General features: G+C 39.7%; 1 protein-coding gene across 1 annotated transcript in view; it reads left to right on the top strand.

The window, feature by feature from the left end:
* The first annotated feature begins 267 nt into the window (after positions 1-267).
* Positions 268-22,937, top strand: part of PKP2 (plakophilin 2) — a 40,657-nt gene continuing 17,987 nt past the window's right edge. Inside the window, exons 1-5 of the mRNA XM_064654685.1 lie at positions 268-582; positions 7,620-7,732; positions 10,135-10,829; positions 16,561-16,699; positions 19,612-19,819. Coding sequence (XP_064510755.1) covers positions 369-582; positions 7,620-7,732; positions 10,135-10,829; positions 16,561-16,699; positions 19,612-19,819 — 1,369 coding nt within the window. The 5' untranslated portion in view covers positions 268-368. The remainder of the gene's footprint in view (positions 583-7,619; positions 7,733-10,134; positions 10,830-16,560; positions 16,700-19,611; positions 19,820-22,937) is intronic.

The raw sequence follows: 22,937 nt of genomic DNA, 5'->3' as shown, positions 1-22,937 counted from the left end.
ACACACACAGATACACACACACAGACTCACACACACACACACAGACTCGGCCGCTCCGGGACTCCCCCAGGGCGAGGACAAGGACAGGCAGCTCTTGCTGGAGGCGGCGGCCGCGCCCCGCTGGGCTGGGCTGGGCGGCCACACCGGACCCTTTCACCCCGGCGGGCAGGGCAGGGGAGGGGAATAGCGGAGAAGGGACGGGGAAAGGGAGGGAAGGGGCGGAGCGGGGCGCGGGCCGTGCCTAGCACCTGTGCGGCGGGCGGGGCAGCCCCGGGGCGGGCTGGGCGCGGCGGGGCCCCGGCGCTGCGGGAGCGGCGGCCGCGCAACAGGTTATCGGAGCGGAGCGGGATCGGAGCCCATCGGTGCCCATGGCCGGCCGCGGCCCCGCCGCCGAGCAGGGCTACATCCGCACCGTGCTGGGCCAGCAGATCCTGGGGGAGCTGGACAGCTCCAGCCTGGCGCTGCCCTCCGAGGACCGGCTCAAGCTGTCGGGCGACCGCGCCGGGGAGGAGAAGGCGCTGCGGATCCACCGGCAGGTCCAGCAGACGCTGGCCAGGAAGAGCCGGGGCTCGCTGTACAATGGTGAGTGCCCGCCCCGGCCCCTCGGGGCTCTCCGATGGGAGCGGCGGCGGGAGCACGGGAAGGGTTCCCGGGAGTCCGGGGTGGGACCCGGGCTGTCCGAGGGCGGCCGCAGCTGCTTCCCGGCCCCGGGAGGTGCGGACTGCTCGGGACAGCCGGTGCCGGTCACAGGCCGTGACCGGGTATGCAGAAAAAAGCGAATCTGTCGCCTCTTCCCGTTCTCTTTTCCCACCGCAGTGAGTCAGAAGTTTCTCTCTCCCAAACTCTCGCCGTAACTCGGTGCGCGGTGGGGCCGCTCTCGGCTCTCCGCTGCCCAGGAGGGGGAGGAATTGAGGGGAAATTCTTCTAATCCAGCGACCGCTTAATGTGCTTATTTTAATGCTTTTATCTTTACCCACCGGTCCTGTTTGCTAAATAAAATGGGAAGAAATATAGGAAATGTTTTGCCTTGTTTAACTATGAAATTCAAACAAACAAACAAAACTAAAAGGAAGTTTGGAAAAGTAGCTCTGAGAAAGGCATGAATGGGAAACACAGAACAATAGTGCTATCAGACATTATTTACCCAGTTCTTTGACATGCATGATACAAATTGACGTCAATCACTCCGTGCTTCTAAGATCTTGTAGGCAGAAGGCCAGACTCAATCAATAAAGTCTGCAGTCACACCTTGTGCCCCAACTAGGGCCCGATCACAGCATCAGGCACCTACAGAGTGACTGTCAGGTGCTGAGGGTTAAAGGCAAGCTGTCCAAGGGGCTGTCTTAACTATTAATGAAAACTTTGTATACTATGAAACTTTAATCTTATTTTTAAAATATGAAGATACGACTGACTTACAGGGTACATACCCTGTTGCTCAGTTATCCTCAAAGAAGCTGTCACCTTTCATTTGCTAAAAGCTGTGAGACGAAGGTCTTTATATTTCACTCATCTATTCGTCTCAGGCAGAGGAATGTTCCCTTGTTCTTTGTCTGGCCTCTATCTAAAAAACACCTCATGGCAAAAAAAGCACATGGTGCGGACATGGACATATTCTGCTCATAAAAATCAGGTATACAACTCACATAAACAGATACACACAGCTGTGCAATGTGCAGATACACGTCCAAGTCCCTAGCTTGGCTGCTGTCATTTAATTATGTTTTCTAAACGCTCTTAGAGTAATTTAATTTCTTTTCCTCTCAACAGAGAGCCTGCAAAAAGCTTTTTAAGCACTAGTTTATAGATGATACAGTGTCATGAACCTGAGCTCATGTCTCTAAACCATGCATAAAACTATGAAGACAGAGTTCCCATCCTCCCAAGTCATCTTGACTTCTCTGGAATACATTAACAGACCTGATGTATTTGGGGATAGTTATCCTGGTTTGCTCTGTTTTTCTAAAGGTCAAGTATTTGAACCCCTTGCATTTCTGAGACACCAAAACTTTCAAACTTTAGGATCAGGAGTGGCAAATGCCATGTCTGTAACGTGTTTTGTTCATGCATAAAATGAACTTTTCATATTTCAAATGTATTCTTGTGCCCAACTCACTGTACACTTTTTAGTCCTACTGCAAAACTCAGAAAAAGTAAATGAAACCAGAATGCATTCCATGAATGTATACATATATATATATATAATATACGTACCTCTATGTATATTTTAAATATATATGTGAATCAAATGCCTATCTTGAATTTAATATGTTTACTTTCCTGAAAAATATACATATATGTGCATACTTGTCCCAATGTGCTTTCTGTATAGACTTGCTCAAAAATCGGCTATGCTTTGAGAAACATTTCAATTCTTATATGTAGGGTACTTTTAAAATTTTTTTTAAAAAAATGTGACCTCTTTTACATGCAAAAGCATCACTTTCTCTGAATTATAACCTTTCTCTGGATACATTCACCAAGGGCCCCATATTGTTTGCCATTTCAGGGAAGACTTACAAAGGGTTAGAGGGAGCAGGAGCAGTGATATAACTGTCCTATCTGCAGGAGTATTTCAGACTCTGTTCAGCAAGGTACTTAGTGCATACCTAACCACAGTATTCACATACATGCCTAAAATTAGACAAGCACATAACCACTGGGTATGAAAAATCAGTGGTAGAAAAGGTCTTGCCCAGTATCATCTGTGCACACCCATTTTCTACTGACTGTAGTGGAAACTTTGAAGCCACAAGAAGTAGTTTGCCAGACAGCATAATTTCTCCTTAGAATTTCGACTTACAGGTGTCTTATTAGCCTTCAGCTTTACTTTAAATGGAAAAAACATCTTTTTGCCTCCTACCCTCATATTGTTTGCTGTTTCATGCCCTTTTCTACCTATTGGAGTGTGTATTTCTTTTTTATAATAGAAATTCAGTCATCCTTGGATTTGAGGATTCCACCTGCTGCCAAATGATTGAAGTTACATATGACCTCAACTCTTTTCAAGACATTGTCAAACATTGTTAACAGCTTTTCAAGCAGTTTAACAACAGCTGCAACTTTTCTAATTCATCCATTCCTGAACCTTTATAAATTAAAGATTATGCTGCCCTTAGAAGTTTTGAATAACTAAAGCAGTCATATCAAATTTCTGGATGCTATTTAAGGATGGAAATGGACTGCTAGGTAGTTCTGCCTTATCAAAGAAAAATGGCATTCAGAATCATATACTTTAATGACTGGTGTTTTTCAGCTTGCCTATGATGCAGCACTTGATTATTTTATGTACATTTTAGGAATCTATTAGACTTTTTTCTGTTTATAAGTCCACTTGCCTCTGATCTTGTTCCATTTGGATTTTGGTAGGCTTTTTAAACCATCCTAATTAGTTCCTCACTCTAAAAAATCAGGGCAGAATTGAGTAATATATCATATAAAATCAAATGTCCTGATGAACTGCTGGCCGTGTTGTGATTCTTTCCCTTAACATAGTTTTATAAACACAGTGTGTTTATAAAAAAAAAACCAAAACCCCAAACCAGAATTCAAACTTATGAGATTTCCCAATAAAAAACATCAGATACAAGACTGTTAAAATCAGACCCTTATTTATTCCTCACAATTCTTAATTTCTAAAATTCTGAGTAGTATTTTCTTGTTAGACCTGCTTTTAGGGGGCTGGGGCACTTTTTTGTCCTTAGGCTTCTATTTTGCAGAATGCTGACTGTGATGACTGCTTTGTAGCAATTTTCTGTTTATATCTTTGTGGGTTAAGGACGTAGAAGAAAATTCCTCGTTGATGACTTTCAATTTTTGTTGGTTTTATTAAATTCCTCGCCTCTGCTTCCTGAGCCAGAAGAAATCTTTTTCTTAAATTTGAGCATTTGTGTAAATGTACTGACCAGCACAAAATGTTAGAAAAACTCCTCTGGGACCAGTCACATGCTGGCAGAGTGATGAAGGAGCACAATCAAAAAAAGAGGGCTCTGTGATCTCTAGATGAAGTGATTCAATGAATTTTTTGATGTGCCATTCTTAAATGTCACCATCTTAGTCTATCATGAGTGCTGAAGTATGAAAAAGGATTAAAAGGTGACAGTCCAGAAGCACTGAGGAGTCTCTGCTGGAGATATGATCACCCACCTGCCCTGGGCAAGAGTGGACAGTGAACACACAGCAGGTGGGCCCTCGGGTGCATGAAAGTATCACAGACCTTAATAGACTTGTGTGTCCAGGGTACAGCTACACTGATGACTGCAGTGGGAGGTTTGAAGCCAAAATTTGACTTTGATGGTAACCGTTCGAACACAAAAGCGCTGAAAAAGACTCACAGCTGAGAGTTACCACTGTACATGATTTAAGGGCAATTTGATACACCGACCTTCTTAATGGAGGATAATTGTCTTGTTCATATATCTTAGAGATGCCTCTTGTCATAATTGTTTTTGAAAGCAGAGCAAACAGCAGGTTGATCTGTCAGCAGCCATAGGCAGCAATTGCTGGGGAGAAATTTCCAAGGCCTTTGGAGTTGTTGGGCTTGTCACATCCAGGGGGACAAGGGGGCCTCTGTGAAGACAGATGGGATTTTTGCTCAGTCATCTGTACTGTCTCCCTCCTGATAGTGTAATTATTTTTTTCAATCTTAAAATTTTGTCATAACTGTTGCAATATCAGGTGATTTTTGTACAGCTTTCATTTTAGCCTTGGAGAAGAGCAAAGGGGTTTAGATTTCCTCCCCCACTGACCAAAGTGACATCCAAAGTGTTCCTGGGCTATTTCAGTTCATATTGACAGGGGAGAGGGGAGACTGTGATAAATGGTTCCACTCAGTTGCCCACACATGGGTGTCTGGTGTTGTCTGAGATGCCTGAGTTTTCTAAAATATCCTTATGGGTTGACAGACATGATGCAGGGCCTGTAGGAAACCCATTTTTTTCTTGACTGGCTGCTGGAAATCAAGTGTGGTATCCTATGGCCTCTCAAATAGTGTTTGTTCCCTATGGATGAGCATGGTGTGCATATTTTCTGAAGAGAGTTTTTGTGAGACTTTAAAACACTGAGTATCACAACTAGAAAATACTAGTTGTTACAGCATATGAGACCATAATATGAATTTTTTTTAAAACAATCTTTCATGGCTTTTTTAGGGAAAAAAAAAAATAAAAACAGTACCCTGAGTATGTAAGGACAGCATAATGATTTCTGAATATATGTAATACTGAGCAACTTTGCAAGGTAGGAAATACATGTAGGTTTTTGTAGTGTGGTGAAAATAATCTGAAGGAATCCTTCCTGGCAGAGGCAAGTTTTGATCAGGTCACTTATTCTGCACCTCATGGAAAGACACACCATTTCTATTACCACTTTTAACACACTGACTTGTGGCACAAGTAAAGAGCTCACAGTAAAAAGACATGCATTTTATATCTGCCTAATAAATCTACAGGTAAAAGTCTGGCAAAATAATTTACCAGTGTGGTGAGAGCAAGCAACTGCAAATGTGAAGTGAAATTCCATAAGTTGACATATACTGTGTTTGTGAAAGAGAAAAATTTTTACTGATGGATAGTTTCACAGGGAGACTGAAGGTTAAAAAAGAGGGCTAGTTGAAGATAACTGCATGTTACAATTTCTGTTTGACTGCATTTTGCTTTTGCAAAGAGGAAACTGTTAGATGTGTAGTCTATCCTAGCTAGTTCATGGATGGCCTTGTTATTTTTATCTTCTCCTCTTTTTTGTATTATTATTAAAGACAAGTTTAGAGTTGCCTAAAATATACAAAAATTACTTGTTCAAAGGGTCATTGTGCCCTAACTAGATAAATAACTGGGAGTACTTTCTCACTAAGTGTAGTAAACAGGACAAAAAATACTAACTGTAAAGAAACAGTAATTTGTATTATTTATTTCATGGAAGTACTTTATTATGCAGCAATGAAGAAAGCGAATCTTTAAAAAAGTAGGCACAGGGGATAGGCTAAGATAGACTCTTATTGGACACCTGAAATAGTTCATTTTGTCTTGTATGACACAAATGAGAGATTTATAGAAATTTGTAGGTTTTGGATGTTGGTGTACATCAGCCAGAATTTTTTGCAGTATAAGAGAACAGTTTCCTCTTACTGATTTCTCATGTACTCGGGTAACCCTTGGGCTCTGGTAACCTTGTAATGTCACAAAGGAATTATTACAATCCAAATCATGAGTTTGACCAAGCTGCATCATTCCACTCTCATGACGCAAAGTTACTGTGAATGTGTCTTAACAAATCACTTAATGCGTGTTTAAATCTGCCTCGTGTGGCCAAAATGAAAAAATTGGAAAGTATGATTAAATAAGCAAAATAACTGCAAAGTATGATTGAATTAGGCCTCAAATTATTGCAGTCTGCCATTATATTGTATTGTATTATACTATATTATAGGATACACAAATTTGGACTTGCCCAGGTAGGTACGTGCTAGGGAGAATTATTCATAAGTTATTATGGTTACCTGGGTTTATTTTCATCCTTGTTGAGTCCTTTACTAACTGCAGACACTAAGGATAAAATGTACAGATGTGCTGAGCTTTCTAGGGTTGTGCACCTAAAGAAACCCGGAATCTAACTGCATGCATTGGAGGCCTCAGCTCTGGCACACACACACGAGGTGCTTTCAAACACCCCAACAGCCACTTGCTGGTATGTTTTTGGGACCTGAATTCCCATAGTCATAGGTCTCCTGCTATTTTTAGAAGCAGAGACTTCAGCTGTTTGGTCCAGTTAGTGATTCATTCCTTAGATTGCTTTTCTGCAGTATCTCAGGTAATACCTGCTGTTTTGAAAATTGATGGCCAGTTAACTTCTTTATTGACCACTGCTATCTGTTCAGCCCAAACTTCTGCAGCACACACTGGCCCCATTTATGACTGATTTGAGGTATATCTTGAAACTTCAGTCTCACCTCTTTAAACCTGTGTTAATTATATTCCTGCATGCAGATTCTCACAGTAGCATGGAAATCTCATGGATAATTATATCAGCAGTATCTGTTGCTTTAAAAGTTTTCATTAATAGGAGCACTTGTTCTTTGAAAATGCATTGTATTGGTGAAAAAAGAAACAGCGTGAAGTTTTTGGTTGGTTTGTTTGTGGTTTTAATGAAAGAAATAATCCCCATGTGCTGCTCTGTTTTCAAAGCTGGGTCATGGAAGAAAAGAATCAGAGCAGATACACTGTGGATCTTCTACATTATTCGGAGGCTTAGTGAACCTTTCAGTTGCAGATTTGAAGCATCAATGAACAACCCAACTTTACAGCATCATATGCCACGTGCCTCCATAAGCCATAGAATATGTTAGTGGACTCTTTGTCCTCTTTGGATGAAGCACTGAGAAGATTATATAAAATATATAGGGAACTGAAAAAAAGGCTTGTATCCCTAGGAAGCTTTGCTTAACCACGTTTTGAATGTGATACACCAAATGCAAACATCTTTCCATTATTTCCCTGTTCAATGTCCAGCTTATATATATTAATGGCAGTGCACACTGCTGCATTTCCCTAGTACTGTACCTCCTGCTCTGTAACAATACCATGTTTTGTTAAAATCTTACTAATATCAGTCTTTGGTTACAGGCAGCTTGCACCGTGCATCCAGTGTTCCAGAGCGTGTCTATAACATGGGGATTGCTGAAAATGATTTTGCACCAAGAACTCCCTATGGTTTCTCATATTACCAGTCAAGCCAGGTGAGGAAGATGATGAATGGAAAAAAATATAATATCATGTGCACAGTTTATTCATTTTGTTACCACAAATAGTCGCATTTAGATGGTGTTACAAGGTTTGGTTGCTTATTTGTTTTCTTTTTGAAGCCTGATTTCTAGAAAATGAGGTTTTTACAACTGAAGTCTCCTAATGTTTTACCCCACTTCCAGTGACTTCGGAGCCTAGTGGCCAGATTAAACTCAGTTGTACAGACAGGCTGTTTGCAACCCTGTTGGTTTTGTGAGAATGGGCATCAGGTTAGAAAACGAAAAATCATACTAACACTCCACTAAGGCAAAGGCTGTGACAAGTTTATCCATCCCACCAGGCAGCAGTTCAATCAGCACATCCGTAACTCAGAGCAGCTAGAGGCCATGCTGCCCTGTTGAACAGAATTAAGCATCCAAACCCAAAGGAAAACAGATTGCTTTACTTTCACAAAGACAGGTATAGTGTTCCTTATAATTTAAAATACCATTGTTGTAACCTCTTTTAGCCTTACAGGAATTTCAGCAGTACAGTCCTTGCAATACAGTGGTGTTTCTAAACCATCCAATCATAAGTTCTCATGTTGTTTTGACCAGCTTTTCTTGGGTTCATGGCCTGAATGAACAAATAATTGGTTTTCTGCAGGGTTTGTGACAAAGCTTATAACTGGTATGAACCTATTTGAGGGAGCAACCATGTGACTGGGAAATCAACACAGCTCAATAGCATCACTGCTGCATGATCAACATTAGTCAACTGAAAGAAATTCAGCTTGAGAACAGAAATATTTATTTAATAAATAATTGTCTATGGAGAGGGCAATTCTTTCTTAATTTTAGATTACTAAGAATAGCTTATTGTAGTCAAAAGAAATAGCCCAGCTTCTGAACAGCCAGTGAAGCAGCCCTGGCTCTGTATGGGGAGAGTTAGAACTATTTACTTAAACATATTTCTTTCTGTGTCCTCCTCTCTGCTGTTCTCACCTATTCTCCAGTCCATAATATTTTATGGGAATTCATTCCTTTTTAAAGAGAGCAACAAGAGCAAAACTGGAGGTGACATAGGAATCAGAAGAAAATAATACAGTTTTCCTGGGGGGAAACAGGGGTTGGGGGGAAAGAGAGAGACTATTTGTGCTGTGTGAAAGCTGGAAAAAGCCACAAGGTCTAGTATTTCACAAAAGCATTAATTTCCTTGTCCCCAAACAAAAGATAAAGATATCCTTGCAAAACTTCTCTAGAATAAACAGATATAGCCAATGATCCTTGCCTCAACCTACCAGTTCCTGTAACCTTTACTCCTTTTGTGAGTCAATTATCATCCTCAGGACCTCCTCAACAGTGAAATTAGGGGATTTCAGTCTGGCAGCTATCTGCTGAGCACTGTTCCTTCAATTCATAGTTTGTATAAACTCCTCAGTTTACCTTAAAAAATGCCTTTAATATTACAAAACCTTATTACAACATGAAAATTGAATATATGGGGCTTTGATTTTTAAAAAAACATGATTCCTCTGTTTGAAAGCCAGATAGTGTTCCAAGTTGATCTACTTGTGGAAGGTTTGAATCGAGTTTGGTGTCCAATATAAACCACAAGAAAAAGGTAGAAAATTTGGAGATACTTCAAATGGCACCTAAACAGTAAAAATCTTGAAGATACATCCTACAAAGAAAGGTTAGAGGAAGTGGATTTGTTGACTTTAGAAAAGAGAAAATTATAAAGCAAGATGATGTTCCATTACAGTCTATACCCATTAGGCACAGGAAGAGAAAAATCATCTAAAATTGCAACTGTAGAATTGGGGAAATCATTGAAATGGTCGTTTTGTTTTTCTTGAAATGTTATACAATCTCCTCCATTTTTAAGAGGTTAAACAAACAGGGAAAGGACTATCTCTTTTTACTAGATACTACCACAAAGCGAACAGGAGTGCCAAATAACCTTATATTAATAAGGTTAATATCAATATGCAGACACTTTAGTATATTTTTAATATCTCACTGATTCATTTTCTTCTGTATGTTGGACAGCCTTGAATTTAGTTTTAGTAGCAGATGCTGGTATTAATCCCCAAGGAGTTTCAAACTGAAAAATGTCCATTAATAATCAAACTGTTCACTGCCAGAAATAATTGGCTTATGCAACTATTTTGAGTTCATAACTGAAGATTAGGTGCCTTAGACTGTACTTCTTCCTGCCTTCATGAAGCAGGTAAAAGAAGTGTTGCAGAATCCCATTTAACACACAACTTTGCTGATGTTCACATTTTGTTCTCCAATTCTGAAAGCAGAGTGTAAAATTTTTATCTTTGCTTTTTTGGTTTGGCTTCTTTGCTATCAATCCTAAGTGCTGCCATCTTACTGTGACTCCTGTTCTTTTGTGCACCCTTGAGCAGGTTGCCTCACCGTCCTCTTATACAAACGGCTGGGGGACGAGGATTGCTTACAGGACGATGGAAGAGGGAGCTCAAAGGCAACCTCTGAAGAGACTGGAGGTTTCACCCCAACGAAATCCAGAAAGACTGGCATATGTGTCCAATGATTTTCACTATGACGGAGGGATTTCACCTGGATTCTCTATGAGGCACGGAGATATCGGGAGATCAAGTGGGACTGTCCCCCCGAGATACGCTCGGTCTGAGATTGTTGGTTACACTCTTCGTGATTCGGTGAACAGGGGACGCTCTTTTAAGAGACACTCCCGCATGGGGGCTGTCAATGATGTTGCTCTGGATGGTGTCTACCCCAGCCCCACTGTACCTCTGTACCACCAAGCAGGCAACAGTCGCAGTATGACCAACCTTTTGGAGAAAGAAAACTACCTGACCTCGGGCAGCGCCATGGGACAAGTGAGATCACCAACTGCTGCCCGTCTGGGGTCTCAGAACAGGCAATCTGTAAGGTCCAGCTTCTACCAAACCACCTTCAGAAACGCACAGACCAGGAGGGAAGTTTCCCAGCCAGCTTCAATAGCCAGTGTCACTGCAGAAACAGATGGGAAGAGGATGCCATTGACAGCTGCTGTGGCTGCAGCTGGGAGAAATGGTTTCCTGCAGAGTGAACAAGTCACCATGAATGGATCTCAGCTAGGGTAAGCATGATGCAGGACCTGCTTTGGTTCTGGGGTGTCACAGCTGAAAGGAACATGTTTGTTTAAAAAGAGAAAGTAAACTGACAGCTTATGGTTCAGCAGCCAACACAGTGTACGAAATATCAGTGCAGGGGATGCAGAGAGATTTGCTTTTAAAAATCCTCTGCCAGTGCAACAGAGGAAAGGGAGAAAAAATGTATATGTATGTACATATTGCAGGATCCACACCTCCTGCCTAGGTTTGGGACCCCCTTTTGCCAAGAGTTAATCAATTTTATAACACTATAAGTAGTCACTGAGTAATTTACAACCTAAGTCACAGTACACAATATAGTATTGGCAAATTTTGTGCTCATAGAAGACCAGAGGATATCGTGATGCTCACAAGAATAGATCAGAAATCTACCAGTGAAGCAGCTTTTTGCAGATTTACAGTTTCTGGTTAAAAATCCTTCATGGTTTCAAGGATACTTTTTAGTATTAACTTCAGTTAAAACATAAACAGAAATTTCTCTGAGCTCTGTAGCACCATCCATCCCTAGAACAATACCCCAGAGCTTCTCACTACCATGAGATCCTACATGCTCTGAGGGCACTATCTTGATTTAAAGCCCTGTTAGATCCATGCCAAAAAGTCAAAAGTCTGCCCCCAGACTTCAGGAAAGTTGTTTGAAGTTCTGGAATTATTTTTCTGCCAACATCACTCCCCCTGCCCCCACTGAAATTTCCTTCCAGAGTAGATTTCAGAATGTCTAAAATCAGTTTCATTTTCAAAAAAGAAAGTTTATCAGTTCTGAAATTCCACTCAGAGGTGAATATTTTTTTGTTTTAGAATAATTCTGAATGTTTTCAGAGCTGTTAAGGTTCAATAGACAGAACAAGCCACTTGGTATACAGGAGATGGTTACTTGCACTGTCTATTCTGGTTTCTATTGTTGTTTCATAATCCAAATGAGATCCTAAAATTTCTTATTTAAGTTAATCATAGTGTAATTTGCAACAGTGTTATTAAGAAATGGCTCTTTTCCCATAACTGCACAGTGGTTAAGCTCGTTTTTCTGAAGACTACCTTTCTTCTTTTTCTAAATTTGTTACTGTGTGAGATGAGGCATCATCTGGTATCATTGAGGAGACATTTTCTGTTGACAACTACGTGTTATGTGTTATGATAAGATTTACAAACATATATAGTATCGTGCCCACTTCTGGCCTGGATTGAAATTTTCACTGCTGGGAAATGCAGGAGTTAAGAGATCTGATATTAATGATGTGACTTGTAGCTATTCACTCTTTACAGCAAGTAAGTCCAGAAAAAAACATCTGAGAGCTCACAACAGCTAAAGATTTGAGAGTAGTAATGTTGAAAATAGGTATCTGGGAGGACTTCATTTCTCAGTAAGACAATTTACAGACAGTCATGAATCCCACTGATAATAATTTACTTAACTTTTGGCACGTTCTTGAATGCATTTCTAAGCAACAACCAGCAATTTTTGTCTTTAATTACATTTAGGAGCAATTTTGGTTTTTCTTTTGCAGGTGCAGACACTGGAGTCTGGTTGTCTGCCTGTACAAACATCAACCAAAGTATTTTTCATACCTGCAGATGTAAAAATCTCTCTTCAGTCATTGTGCAAGTGGCTTGATTGAGACCATGTTGAACTCAGTTGGGAGATTTGTAGCCTATTGGAAATCTTTTGACAGCACAATTTTTTAAGTGCCACTTTTTAGGTTCAGCTTTTGCTGAAAATTACAACTGGAAGTGCTCTGAAAGCTGCTAAAGTTCCCTTTGCAGCTGTTTACAGATTTTGTTTATCTCTGTGCTTCCATTTCATTTACTTCTACATATCTTGCTTAGATTTTCAAATATCCTAGAATCTACTTTAGTTTCATAGCTAGGTTTTTGGGGGAGTGAGGAGCTCTTTACCCAAAGTATTAAAAAGTCTCTGTAAAATGTAATAACTTAAATATTAGTAAAGAGGCTGGTGGAAAGCAGCATGTAAGTTAAAATTCTGCAGAAGTCTTGCACCACTTTCACCATTTTTACACCATTCTTAAATTATAAGGAAGAAACTGTAGCCGTTTTAGCTGACTGAAGTCAGCATTTGTTACGTGTTTATGTAATAATGTGTATGATATCCACCTACATTATTACTGTTGTCAACACCTACTGTTGTCAACATTTAATAAGTCCTCTTGTGAGTCTCACCACTGGAAGGACTGGATGCAGAAGTCCTATTTTGTTTGTAGTACATTCTGGTTCAACCTCATCTAGCTACCACACAGTTTACTGTTTAAACCACACTAGACAACATTTTGCTGTGCAGCATACACCACTGTCAAGTCAGAGGTATTTCACTTAAGTCCATCATCCCACCAGTAGTACAATAGTTTCTTCTGACAAGGTTTCTCAGGTAAAGAAGTTTGTAGACACTTACAGAGTTCTTGTCATTTCCCATTCTCTCTGGTTTTAAGTCTGCATTATCTGACATATTACCTGTCACTCCCTTAGTAATGTAAAGGGGAAAAAAAGATAAGCTTGGCTTTGGAGTAAATTAATTTTTCCTGAAATTTATACTTTTTTTATGCAAATCACAATTTTGGGCTTTCCAAGGTGAATTAAGAGAATGTAAAATAGTTGTGCATGGTTAGAGAGAAGTAGTGGACTAGCTGTGTACAGCATTCGAAATTTATATAAAAGCATTTTCAAACTTTCTGTAAAAGAATTAGCTCATGCTATGAAAGAAAAGTAGAAAAAATCAGAGTATAGAGATGTTATCTGTGTATCTTCTGGTGAAGTGAATCAGTTAAAAGCATCCTCATGATGAAGAACTTAGGAAAGAGATAGATTCAGCGTGAAGCTGTCTGAGAAACAGCTGCTTACAGAATCTGACCTCTAAATGTGCTGAGAGCTGTCACAAAATTATTATGTATGTATATATCTCAAAAATGGTATACTTTGGCAATTAAGGTGAAGTCAGAACTTGTCAAATCATTGTTCTGTTTAACAACCATTTCCTGACTGACTGTTTGCAGTGTCATGACACATGCCAATCAGCCAATTGCTATTAAGTTTGCCTGTAAATGTTTTGAGGGTGGGGTAGAATCATTGCATCAAATTCTATTTTCACGAGAGTTAGGGTCTTGTAACTTTATGAATACCATTGAGGGTCAAAGATTGTATTGCATCCTTTATTGCTGCCAGAGAAAACATTAGGGAATGTTATTTTTATCCAATGAAGAACGAGCTTAGTATGGCAGTGCGCAACAGGAGAGAAATATTTTTGCCTGCTGCATGAAGGAGTATCAGCCATGAAGGGATAACCAGTGAACAGTGAGCTGCTGTCAGTCTCAGTGCAGATTTACACCCCCAGCACTTCGAAATGCAGTCTGGCTGTCCCTGTGTTCATCTCAGCCTGGCAGGCACTGCTGATGGACCTTAACTACTCTGGGTCACCCTTGGCGTCCTGAGGTTGAGTTTCCACATAGATTCTCTGGTATCCCATGAGGGATCAGCCCATGCAGCAATTTTGACCTTGAAAGGCACATGTTTATAGCCCTTTGGGCAAAGGGCTCCAAAATTATTGTGGTGACTGGCAGTCAGGTAGACATGCTCATATGTGCACATGTATAGCAGGGTCTTTGTTGGTTTAAGAAAAGTGACTAAAACCCAAGGTTGGAAAGCCTGCTTTTCTGTTCCACCACAGAGAGTAAGAAGGAGAAATATGATCTAGCTTTTTTTCATCACTCATTGTTTGAGATCTTTAAGTAGGTTTCTGATCAGTTCACCTTACTTACAATTTAGAGTAACTTAGTAACTACTTTGTTTTAAATCTGGCCGGAAGTAAACCCTGAAAATCTGGAAGCTGTAAGCATTGCCAGGCACTAGAGATACTAACCAAAGTTCTGTCTAATTTCTCTTTGATTTAACCTCTCCATTGACGCTGTCCCCTTCTTTCTCTTGCACAAGCATCCTCAGCACCTATAGATACTGTGTATTTGCTCAAAACACTAACTCAGAGGAGAAGACAAGAAATAACATATTTATACCAAAAAGAAATATAAAAGCAGGTAGAAACCTCAGGGTATGGGTGTATAATTTCATTTGCAACAGGTGCAATGAATCAAAATTCTCCACTTCTTTACTGTCCTTACAGACATACTAATTGGTTTTACCTTGCCAAAACCGAGCAGCAGATGTCGATTTACAGTGTAGCTGCAAGAAAAATTCCAGCAAAATCTGTTTTTGTGTCAGAGCTCATGAGTACATCATAAACATTTTGGGGGAAACAGTTGGATTTCAGTGCATTTATAGCAAGATTCCCTGTGAGAAACCTGCCTGATTTCTGCCTGGTTTGTCTGCATTGCTCCCCTGCAGCCCATTCTGGGCAAGTCTGGAATTCCAAGCTCTTTCACTCCTGCAGGTCCATTATGGAGCCAGTCTCAGAGCTGAAGAACTGGGTGACACCTGGTGCAGTCTACAAACACATTCTTTAGGAATGTTTCTCTTCTCAATATCAAAACATTTGGTGTTTCACTTTCCTGAACATTGTTTATTATTTAATATTTCTACTTAGTTAATTGAAAAAAAATTAAAATTTCAATTTAAGCCAATTTATTTCCTAGGTTCCTATTTTAACATAAATGGTAATTGTGTTAATATTTCTAACTTTGGGTTCATTTACTGAGATGATTATCAAGTAAATCATTATCATTCTGGTAGCTCTGAAGTAGGGAGTTATTGCCAATGACTGCTTGTTTCACTGGGGTTCACAGACTGCCTTCTCATCCCTGTCTGGGCAACAGAGGATCTGGTATTACAAAACTATCTGGTTTAAAAAAATAAAATGCTCATATTCTTGTCCACTTCCCCTCCTCCTCCCCTCCCCCCCCTTTTTTTTTTCTCTAGGTGGAACATACTTGAAACAAAAAGTAAATAAAAGTCTGGGGAGCATAACCACCTGCACCATGGCTAATGCACCTGAATGTGCCATGAATTGTTTTATGTTCCATTTAGTTGGGAAAAAATGTGTCTGGTGACCTCTCTTTCCATTTTTTTTATATGATTGTCTAACACAATCATCATTTAAGCAAACATGCTGGAAGTTGAGAGGAAAATAGCCATGCTTATTTTTAATCCTCCCACAGTCGATGTACATACTCAGTTTAATGAGTGCTATTTTTATTCTGAAAAAAAGGCTTTGCCCATCTATTTCAAACTAGAACAACTTCTATAGTTTGAAATATGCTGCCCTGCATATATGTATTCTGGGAACTAAGAAATGGATGGAAGGCATGAAAACAAATGTAGAAAAGCAATCATCACATTACTGAGGAAAACATCAAGGTGTCTTCATGACCTTCACTCTGCTTTGGTTATAGCCTTCTTTGGATCTTCATCCACTTCCTTCATCTTTCCTTCCACATCCTGTCCTTCATCCAGTGATGAAAGGATGGAAACTGATGGAAACACTGATAAAAACACCCACTAACGTTTCCATTTTGTTTTTAGAATTTGAAGCATGACTTTCTCCAGAACTTTTCATTGTTGCCACACTTTCATTTATGATTTTCTCTTCCCCAGCTTTTTTAATACTTTCTGCTACTGGAAAGGAAAAAAAGTTCTAAGACAATCTAAAGTTACTTGAAAATACAAAAATCCTTGTATTATGACAAAGATAATTTTTCTGCACTCTTGCTTCACCCTATTTCCTCTGTCTATACTTTTAAGGAGCCCAGAAGTGGAGATGACACTGGAGCGTGCAGTGAACATACTGAAGAGTGAAAATACACAGTCCACACCTAGGATTCTTGCTGCAGTGACTTTCATACAGCATGAGTGCTTCCAGAAAGCAGATGCCAGAAGAAAAGTAAGTAATTATTTTAATGCCAGTTACAGTCAGATAGAGAAAATAGCTTTCTGTACTGTATGGTACTATGTCAGCATGAAGAGAAAAAAGGCACCCAAGAAACCTTATAGGATACTAATGTTATTTTCCCTAAAATACACTGATGCTTTATGCTGCAGACCCTTTTAAATCCATGGAACAGGACTGGGTCTATGCTTGCAAAAATTTGGGCTTTAGCATTTTGTGGTAGGAGACATAGAAATGTAGGGTAAAAATTCACTCAAACCATGGGTAATTACAGATGTTTAGGACCAACCTCCAGATCAAGCCATTGATTAGGATTCCACAAGCTTCTGTAAGCAGTCAAAGAGCTTTACTACCTTTGCCAGTTATTCCTGATATAACTTTAAAAGCATAACTTAAATCTCCCTTTTTCAAACTGATTTGATTAGTTTCTATCCTGTCTGGATGGTTTTTCATAAATGTTGACGCTGCAAAGTGAAAAAACCACTTAATTTGCTCCTTTTCAGGCCAAAAAAACATAGTTCTTTCAGCCTTTATAAATAGACTCTGAACTTTTTGTCATTATAATTGCTCTTGTCTCTCATTTTTGACTTGCACGCTTACACCATTAGTACAAAAATATCCCAGAAAAGAAAAGTCTGGGAGTAGAGTACAAACTTATCCAATCTTTAGGATTTGCTAGGAGTGCACAAATGTGTTAATGCAGTGCATGGATTAGCCAAAATGTTAAGGGCTCTCTGGGACTGCACAAATGCATTAATACATTGTTTAGATTAACCAAATTTTTTAAATCCCTTAGAAGACACTTGTTAGGTCTCTTACGAGTTCTTTGAAAGCACGTATTAAATATATTCTCTTCTTCCTTTTCTTTCCCTATTGGACACAAATATGTCTCTCTGTTCTGTACATGAATGTGTAAGGTGATAGTTTATTTCAACTATTGAAAAACAGTTTTACACCTGCCTTGGTTTGTAATATGCTCAGTATCATTCATATGTAACCTCAGCCTTAACTCCATGTATATTCAGTCCAGTTCAGTGACAGCCAAACATCACTCAGTCCTTTTAACTTGCTTTATGGTATGTCAAAGACTGTTTTGGAAGAAAACACCAGTACAGGTAGCATCCTTAACTTCAGACTGAGGACAGAACTTCAGAATTTCATGTTTGGAGGTGGTTTATTATACAGACCTCTCTCAGACAGCGTCCCAGGAAAACAAGTGCATGAGTAAAAGTGTTCTAATTGGAGCAGTCAGCCTAAAGCCTTCTCCTATTTTCCTGTCTATGCCACATATCCTAGCTGAGCTTTTCTGTTTGGTGCCTGTCAGAGTTGTTCACATTGGCATTGTTTTGTGTCCCCTTTTTAGCCTTTCAGCCTTTGTCTTACAATGCTTTATTCCCTGATAGTTGATAGTTTGTGGGTTTAGTGGCTTTTCTTTTTTTTTTTGTGAACTGGTGTTTTTACAGTATTTTGGTGAATTCTGTCTACCAATGAAAATTTAGAATGACCAGTCAATAGGTTTTTTAAATTATCCTTTGCAAATTAGGTCAAAATAGCACCACTTCTTTTACAAGAGCTATAAATGCATTAAAATTACCAACAGAAAGTCTGCATAAATGTTTAAAAAACCCCAACCAACTACAGTGTCAGTGTCAAAAGGGCTGATCTACTGTAATAAAGTAGGTTGATGTGCCTCTATGCTCCATTTCCCTCAAGATATGTATTTCTGTGTTTCATTCTGTTAGCATTGAGATGATTATGGAATGATTGCAGAGGGAATCAGGTCAGCAGTGCAGTAGCAAGAAACTGTGCCTTTTGTACAGCTGAATCAGAGGAAAGGCTGGCAGGCTGAGTACTTTGCTACATGAAGGGCAAAAGACTGTGTTACATTCCATTTCTTTGTGTTGCCAACACCTGCCAGTTGCATTCAATTCTTTTTATTATTAAACTCTGGACTGCTCAAAACAGTTGTATCAGATTTCTTAGTCTTTCACATGCTGTTGATTATACACAAGGATGAGTTTGTCCACAAAACCATATGGCATTTTGAGATGCTGGAGGAAGCCTTTCTCAATTGTACATGAATGTAAGGTACTTTTCATAGTAAAGTCGTTCTTAAATGAGCCAAGGCTTGCTTATGGCACATCACTGGAATTCCTCATTTGCCACAACATGTAGAACTTGGAAACTTATTTTCCATACAGCTGTGGTAAAATAATGTCTTCTAAAGTCTTCATTTATGATCAAAACCTCATTTTCTAAAGAATTAGACACTGAAAAGTAGTCTTTGTTAAATGAGGGTGGTTCAGTAGATAGCTAACTTACAATGTTTAGATTTTACTAGTTTAGTATTTTTTCTCAGTATGCCACAGATAAGAAGTACTAAGTATAATGTGTTCTTATTTGATACACTGTCACTTATTTGATAAGTGCACAGAAGTTAATAGAGAAAAAATACTGTCTTTTCATCAGGCTGGCTGCTAAGAGGAAAAACACAAATTTGGCATCTCAGGAACATTTTATGTATAGAAATCTCAAAACAGTTTATAAATGTTCAGAATGAAATCTCAAAGAACCATTTCACCAACATGGAAGCTAAAATACAGAGAGATTAAATGTCTCGTCAGAGAGTACAAATCTGCAGCAAAGCTGGAAAATATTTAGTTTCATTCTCTTACATTATCAAAATATGATGCCTGCCTTAGTTAATTTTAACTATTAGTCATATAAAAGACCAGAAGTTAGCAGTCATGTGCAAATGATTAATGATTTGTGCTTCAAGTCTTTCAAATAGTAGCAAATGAAAGAAGTCCCTATGACTATTTAAATATTTGCTGGGCTAGGGGGAGAGTGGAGTTTGTTTTTTACAGGATCTAAGTATTCTCTGCTGTGTTTTGTTTCCTTCACAGGTTTTTTCACTTGGTGGTATCCCCAAACTTTTACAGCTTCTTGAGGTTCAGAATGAGGACATTCAGCGGGCAGCATGTGGTGCTCTGAGAAACTTGGTGTTTGAGGACAATGACAACAAACTGGAAGTGTCAGAGCAGAAAGGGATCCCACTCTTGCTCCGCCTACTCCGACACACCAGGGATGTAGAGACTAAGAAGCAAATCACAGGTAGTGTTTTCTGTGCAGTCAAACATGAAGTGCTTTAAGTAATGCACAAGCTTTCCGGGACAGGCACATGATTGTTTACTTAGGCCCGTGATTAGTGACTAAATACAAGAACATTGTCACCTATTCTAAGCAATTTACTTAGGGTAAAATTCCAAGGTCCTTACTCAAGACCAGTCTCTCAGTCAATAAAAAGAGATGAGGAACTGCAACTTCCCCTCTTAAAACTCCTTCAGAAATTATATGAGTCTGCTTGCGGGAAGCTTAAAGTCCTAGATATTCCAGAAAAGAAAGTGACTGGGACTGTAATTAATGCTGCTGCTATTTACACAGCAACTCAGCCTTTGTTATTTGACTCTATGCTGACAGCACCTACTGGGAGTTCCTTGTTGAAGACAGTCACCCAGAACTGTCAGGTGCCATGGATAGAAAATGGTTGTTGTGTTCCCCACAAACTCTACTGCCCCAAATTTCTGCTCTGAGCTCTCCCACTCCCAGCAGTTTGCACACGAGTCTTGTCTTCTTGGATTTGTGACAAGCAGAAAGCTCTGCCACAGTAACAGCATGTTTCTTTTTTGTGTACAGGGGAGAGAATTCCTCCCAGGCAGCCATTTGACTGCAAAGATCACAGAGTATCATCAATGGAGTGACTGACATTCTGGATTCTGTTTTTGCAGGGCTAGTCTTCTCATGCTTTTATTTCCAATAACCTTGAGGAAGAACTGTTAATTAGTAGGGCCCATTGCAAATTTGAAGGAAAAGCCCTTTGGATCAGACACCCCATATTACACCTCTTGTTGTACTTCAGTGTAGCAGAAGGGATGGTGGGAGGAAAAGTCCAGCATTACTCAAAAAGAAACCTATGGTTGCTGCCTTGTTGGCTTTGTCAACCACCTCATCCCTGCAGTCCTGTGTAGCCATAATGTGTCTGTTGGAATTCAACTGCTTGTGACCCACATTCATTCTCGTTGGCATGCAAAGGAAGAGCAGGCTTATATTTTATAAATGGAAAACATTATGAATAAATGAATGGAGGTTTATTTCAAGTGAACCTTAAAGATACCAGGAACAAAAGCTATTAAGAGAACTGTGCTTGAAAAGATACAGAAGGTGTCAAGCAGCCCTGCCTTGAAGCAAGGACATGTCAAGACCTTCTGTAATTCTGCATTCTTTTAAGTATTTTAAATACTCTGCTCCCTAAGCTGGAGAACAAAGCTTTGTATTGTTGGTTCTTTTGGCTCAGTTCTACAGCTCTGCAACATTAAAATGTTTTAAAGGTTTTCACACTCATCAGTTGCACAACTGGGTCACTTAGTAACTTACTGTATAGTGTGTTATCTCTCTGTGCTGTTACAGATCAGTGAGGTAAGCAGTGAAAATGGTGATACAGTGGCCAGAAAGCCAATGCTCTTTGCTTGCTAGCAATTCCATCATTTCTGACAAAACTGTTGACTGTGCAGGATAGCTCACATGGATACTGTGAATGGTACTGTCTTCCCCTTCAATGTGGAATTGGATGAAGGCTTATCTTCATTCTGCAATTACCCCTGTCGTTGAACATGAATATTTAGTTACAAAACAAAGAAGACACCAACAAAATATTTAAGCAATATCAAGCAAGATGAGATAGCTTGTGTAAAGCAAAATATTGTGATATGCTTTCGTGCCTCTCTCTTGCAAAGGATGGCTTTAAAAATATGCCAAGAGAGAAGTATTTCTTGCTTTGTTCAAGACCAAATGTGCAGTCAGGAGGAAGTACAGAGTGCCTTTGTGAAAATGGCACTAGGGCATACTTTTTGCCATCACTTGAACAATTCTTCATCTCCTTAATAAGCTCCAAGGAGCCTACAGGGCAAAGGGCAGTCTGGATGAATGAATTTCTATGAGAATATTAGCTTTGCTTTTGGCCACCTTCTTTCCCAGACAGGCAAGGAGTGAGCTGCAGACAGGAGATAGAGAGTCACTGTTATAAGTATGCTAACTTGGGTCATTGCTTCCAGATGATCTTGGCATGTACAGTGATATCTAGGAATCACTGGAATTACTGCCCTGTCAGATTTCCTGCATAGCCTGAGAAGGGCTGCAACACAAGGCTCTTCCAAGGATAATGCAAACCTTTGACTGCCTTTCTAACAAAATAGTTAAATTCTGCTGAACAACAGTTTCCCTGTCTGACTGATGGCTCACCTACAAGCTCTGTTTCTCCTCTTGCATTGCCTTTGACTTCCTGCAGGACTAGTGGAATATCACAGCTATGCATGCAATCTCTCTGCAGTGTTGTAACAGTTCTGGGAAAAGATTAATGTGGAAAATTTGTCCTTCCACCCAGTCAGCACGAGAAGTCCATTTTTCTTTCCACATCATACATATTACTTGCCTACTTTGACTGTAAATTAGGGACTTCCAAACGTGTGATATGATATTTACCTGAATGTCTTTCCCCATAAAAGATGACTAAAATCATCTTGGTGCCTGATAATCCCTCATCGAGCTGTGGTGAAAGACTCCTGGCCAAGGATTGAAAGCATGCAATACTCTTTACTAAAGATGTCTGAGCTCAGCAGAGGGAAGCTTTTTGTTTCTGTTGCTGTGTAGCAAGCATGGTACCAAAGCACTCCACCTGACAAAAGTATATGAAGATAAGGAAGTTGTTGGAGAGAAGGAAGTTAAAACTCAGAGACACAGAAGCTTTCTCATACTGTACTTCATTGCCTCTCAGAAAATTACCTGACATAAGTAAACATCAACCTTAAAAGCTTATTTTTAAGATCGCTGGCTTATTAGTACTGGCAGTGTTAATACAGACAAGCACTTGCCTAACATTAAGCCACATTACATCATATGTTCTCAAAGAATACTTCAATGGCCTGTTTTTTCTTCAAGACCTGAGGAATACAGACTGAGCACAGTCATGCAGTGTGCCTTGAATTGTCCTATGAAAAGACTGAAAGCAATCAAAGTGTATGGAGATAAATGCTGATTACAGCAAGTGCTGCGTGCTGCCTCATGCTCTGTGCATCCCAGGAGAACACACGAAAAGCACCAAACCACAACCCCCACCAAAGTGGCTTTGTGCCTATGAAAGTGGTTTGAAAGCTGCTATGGACCGGTTTAACTAAGG

Source organism: Pseudopipra pipra, chromosome 5 (genome assembly GCF_036250125.1).
Source record: "Pseudopipra pipra isolate bDixPip1 chromosome 5, bDixPip1.hap1, whole genome shotgun sequence".
In the NCBI taxonomy this organism is placed as follows: domain Eukaryota; kingdom Metazoa; phylum Chordata; class Aves; order Passeriformes; family Pipridae; genus Pseudopipra; species Pseudopipra pipra.
The sequence above is the reverse complement of the archived record's forward strand: the minus strand, read 5'-3'. Positions and strand labels throughout refer to the sequence as shown.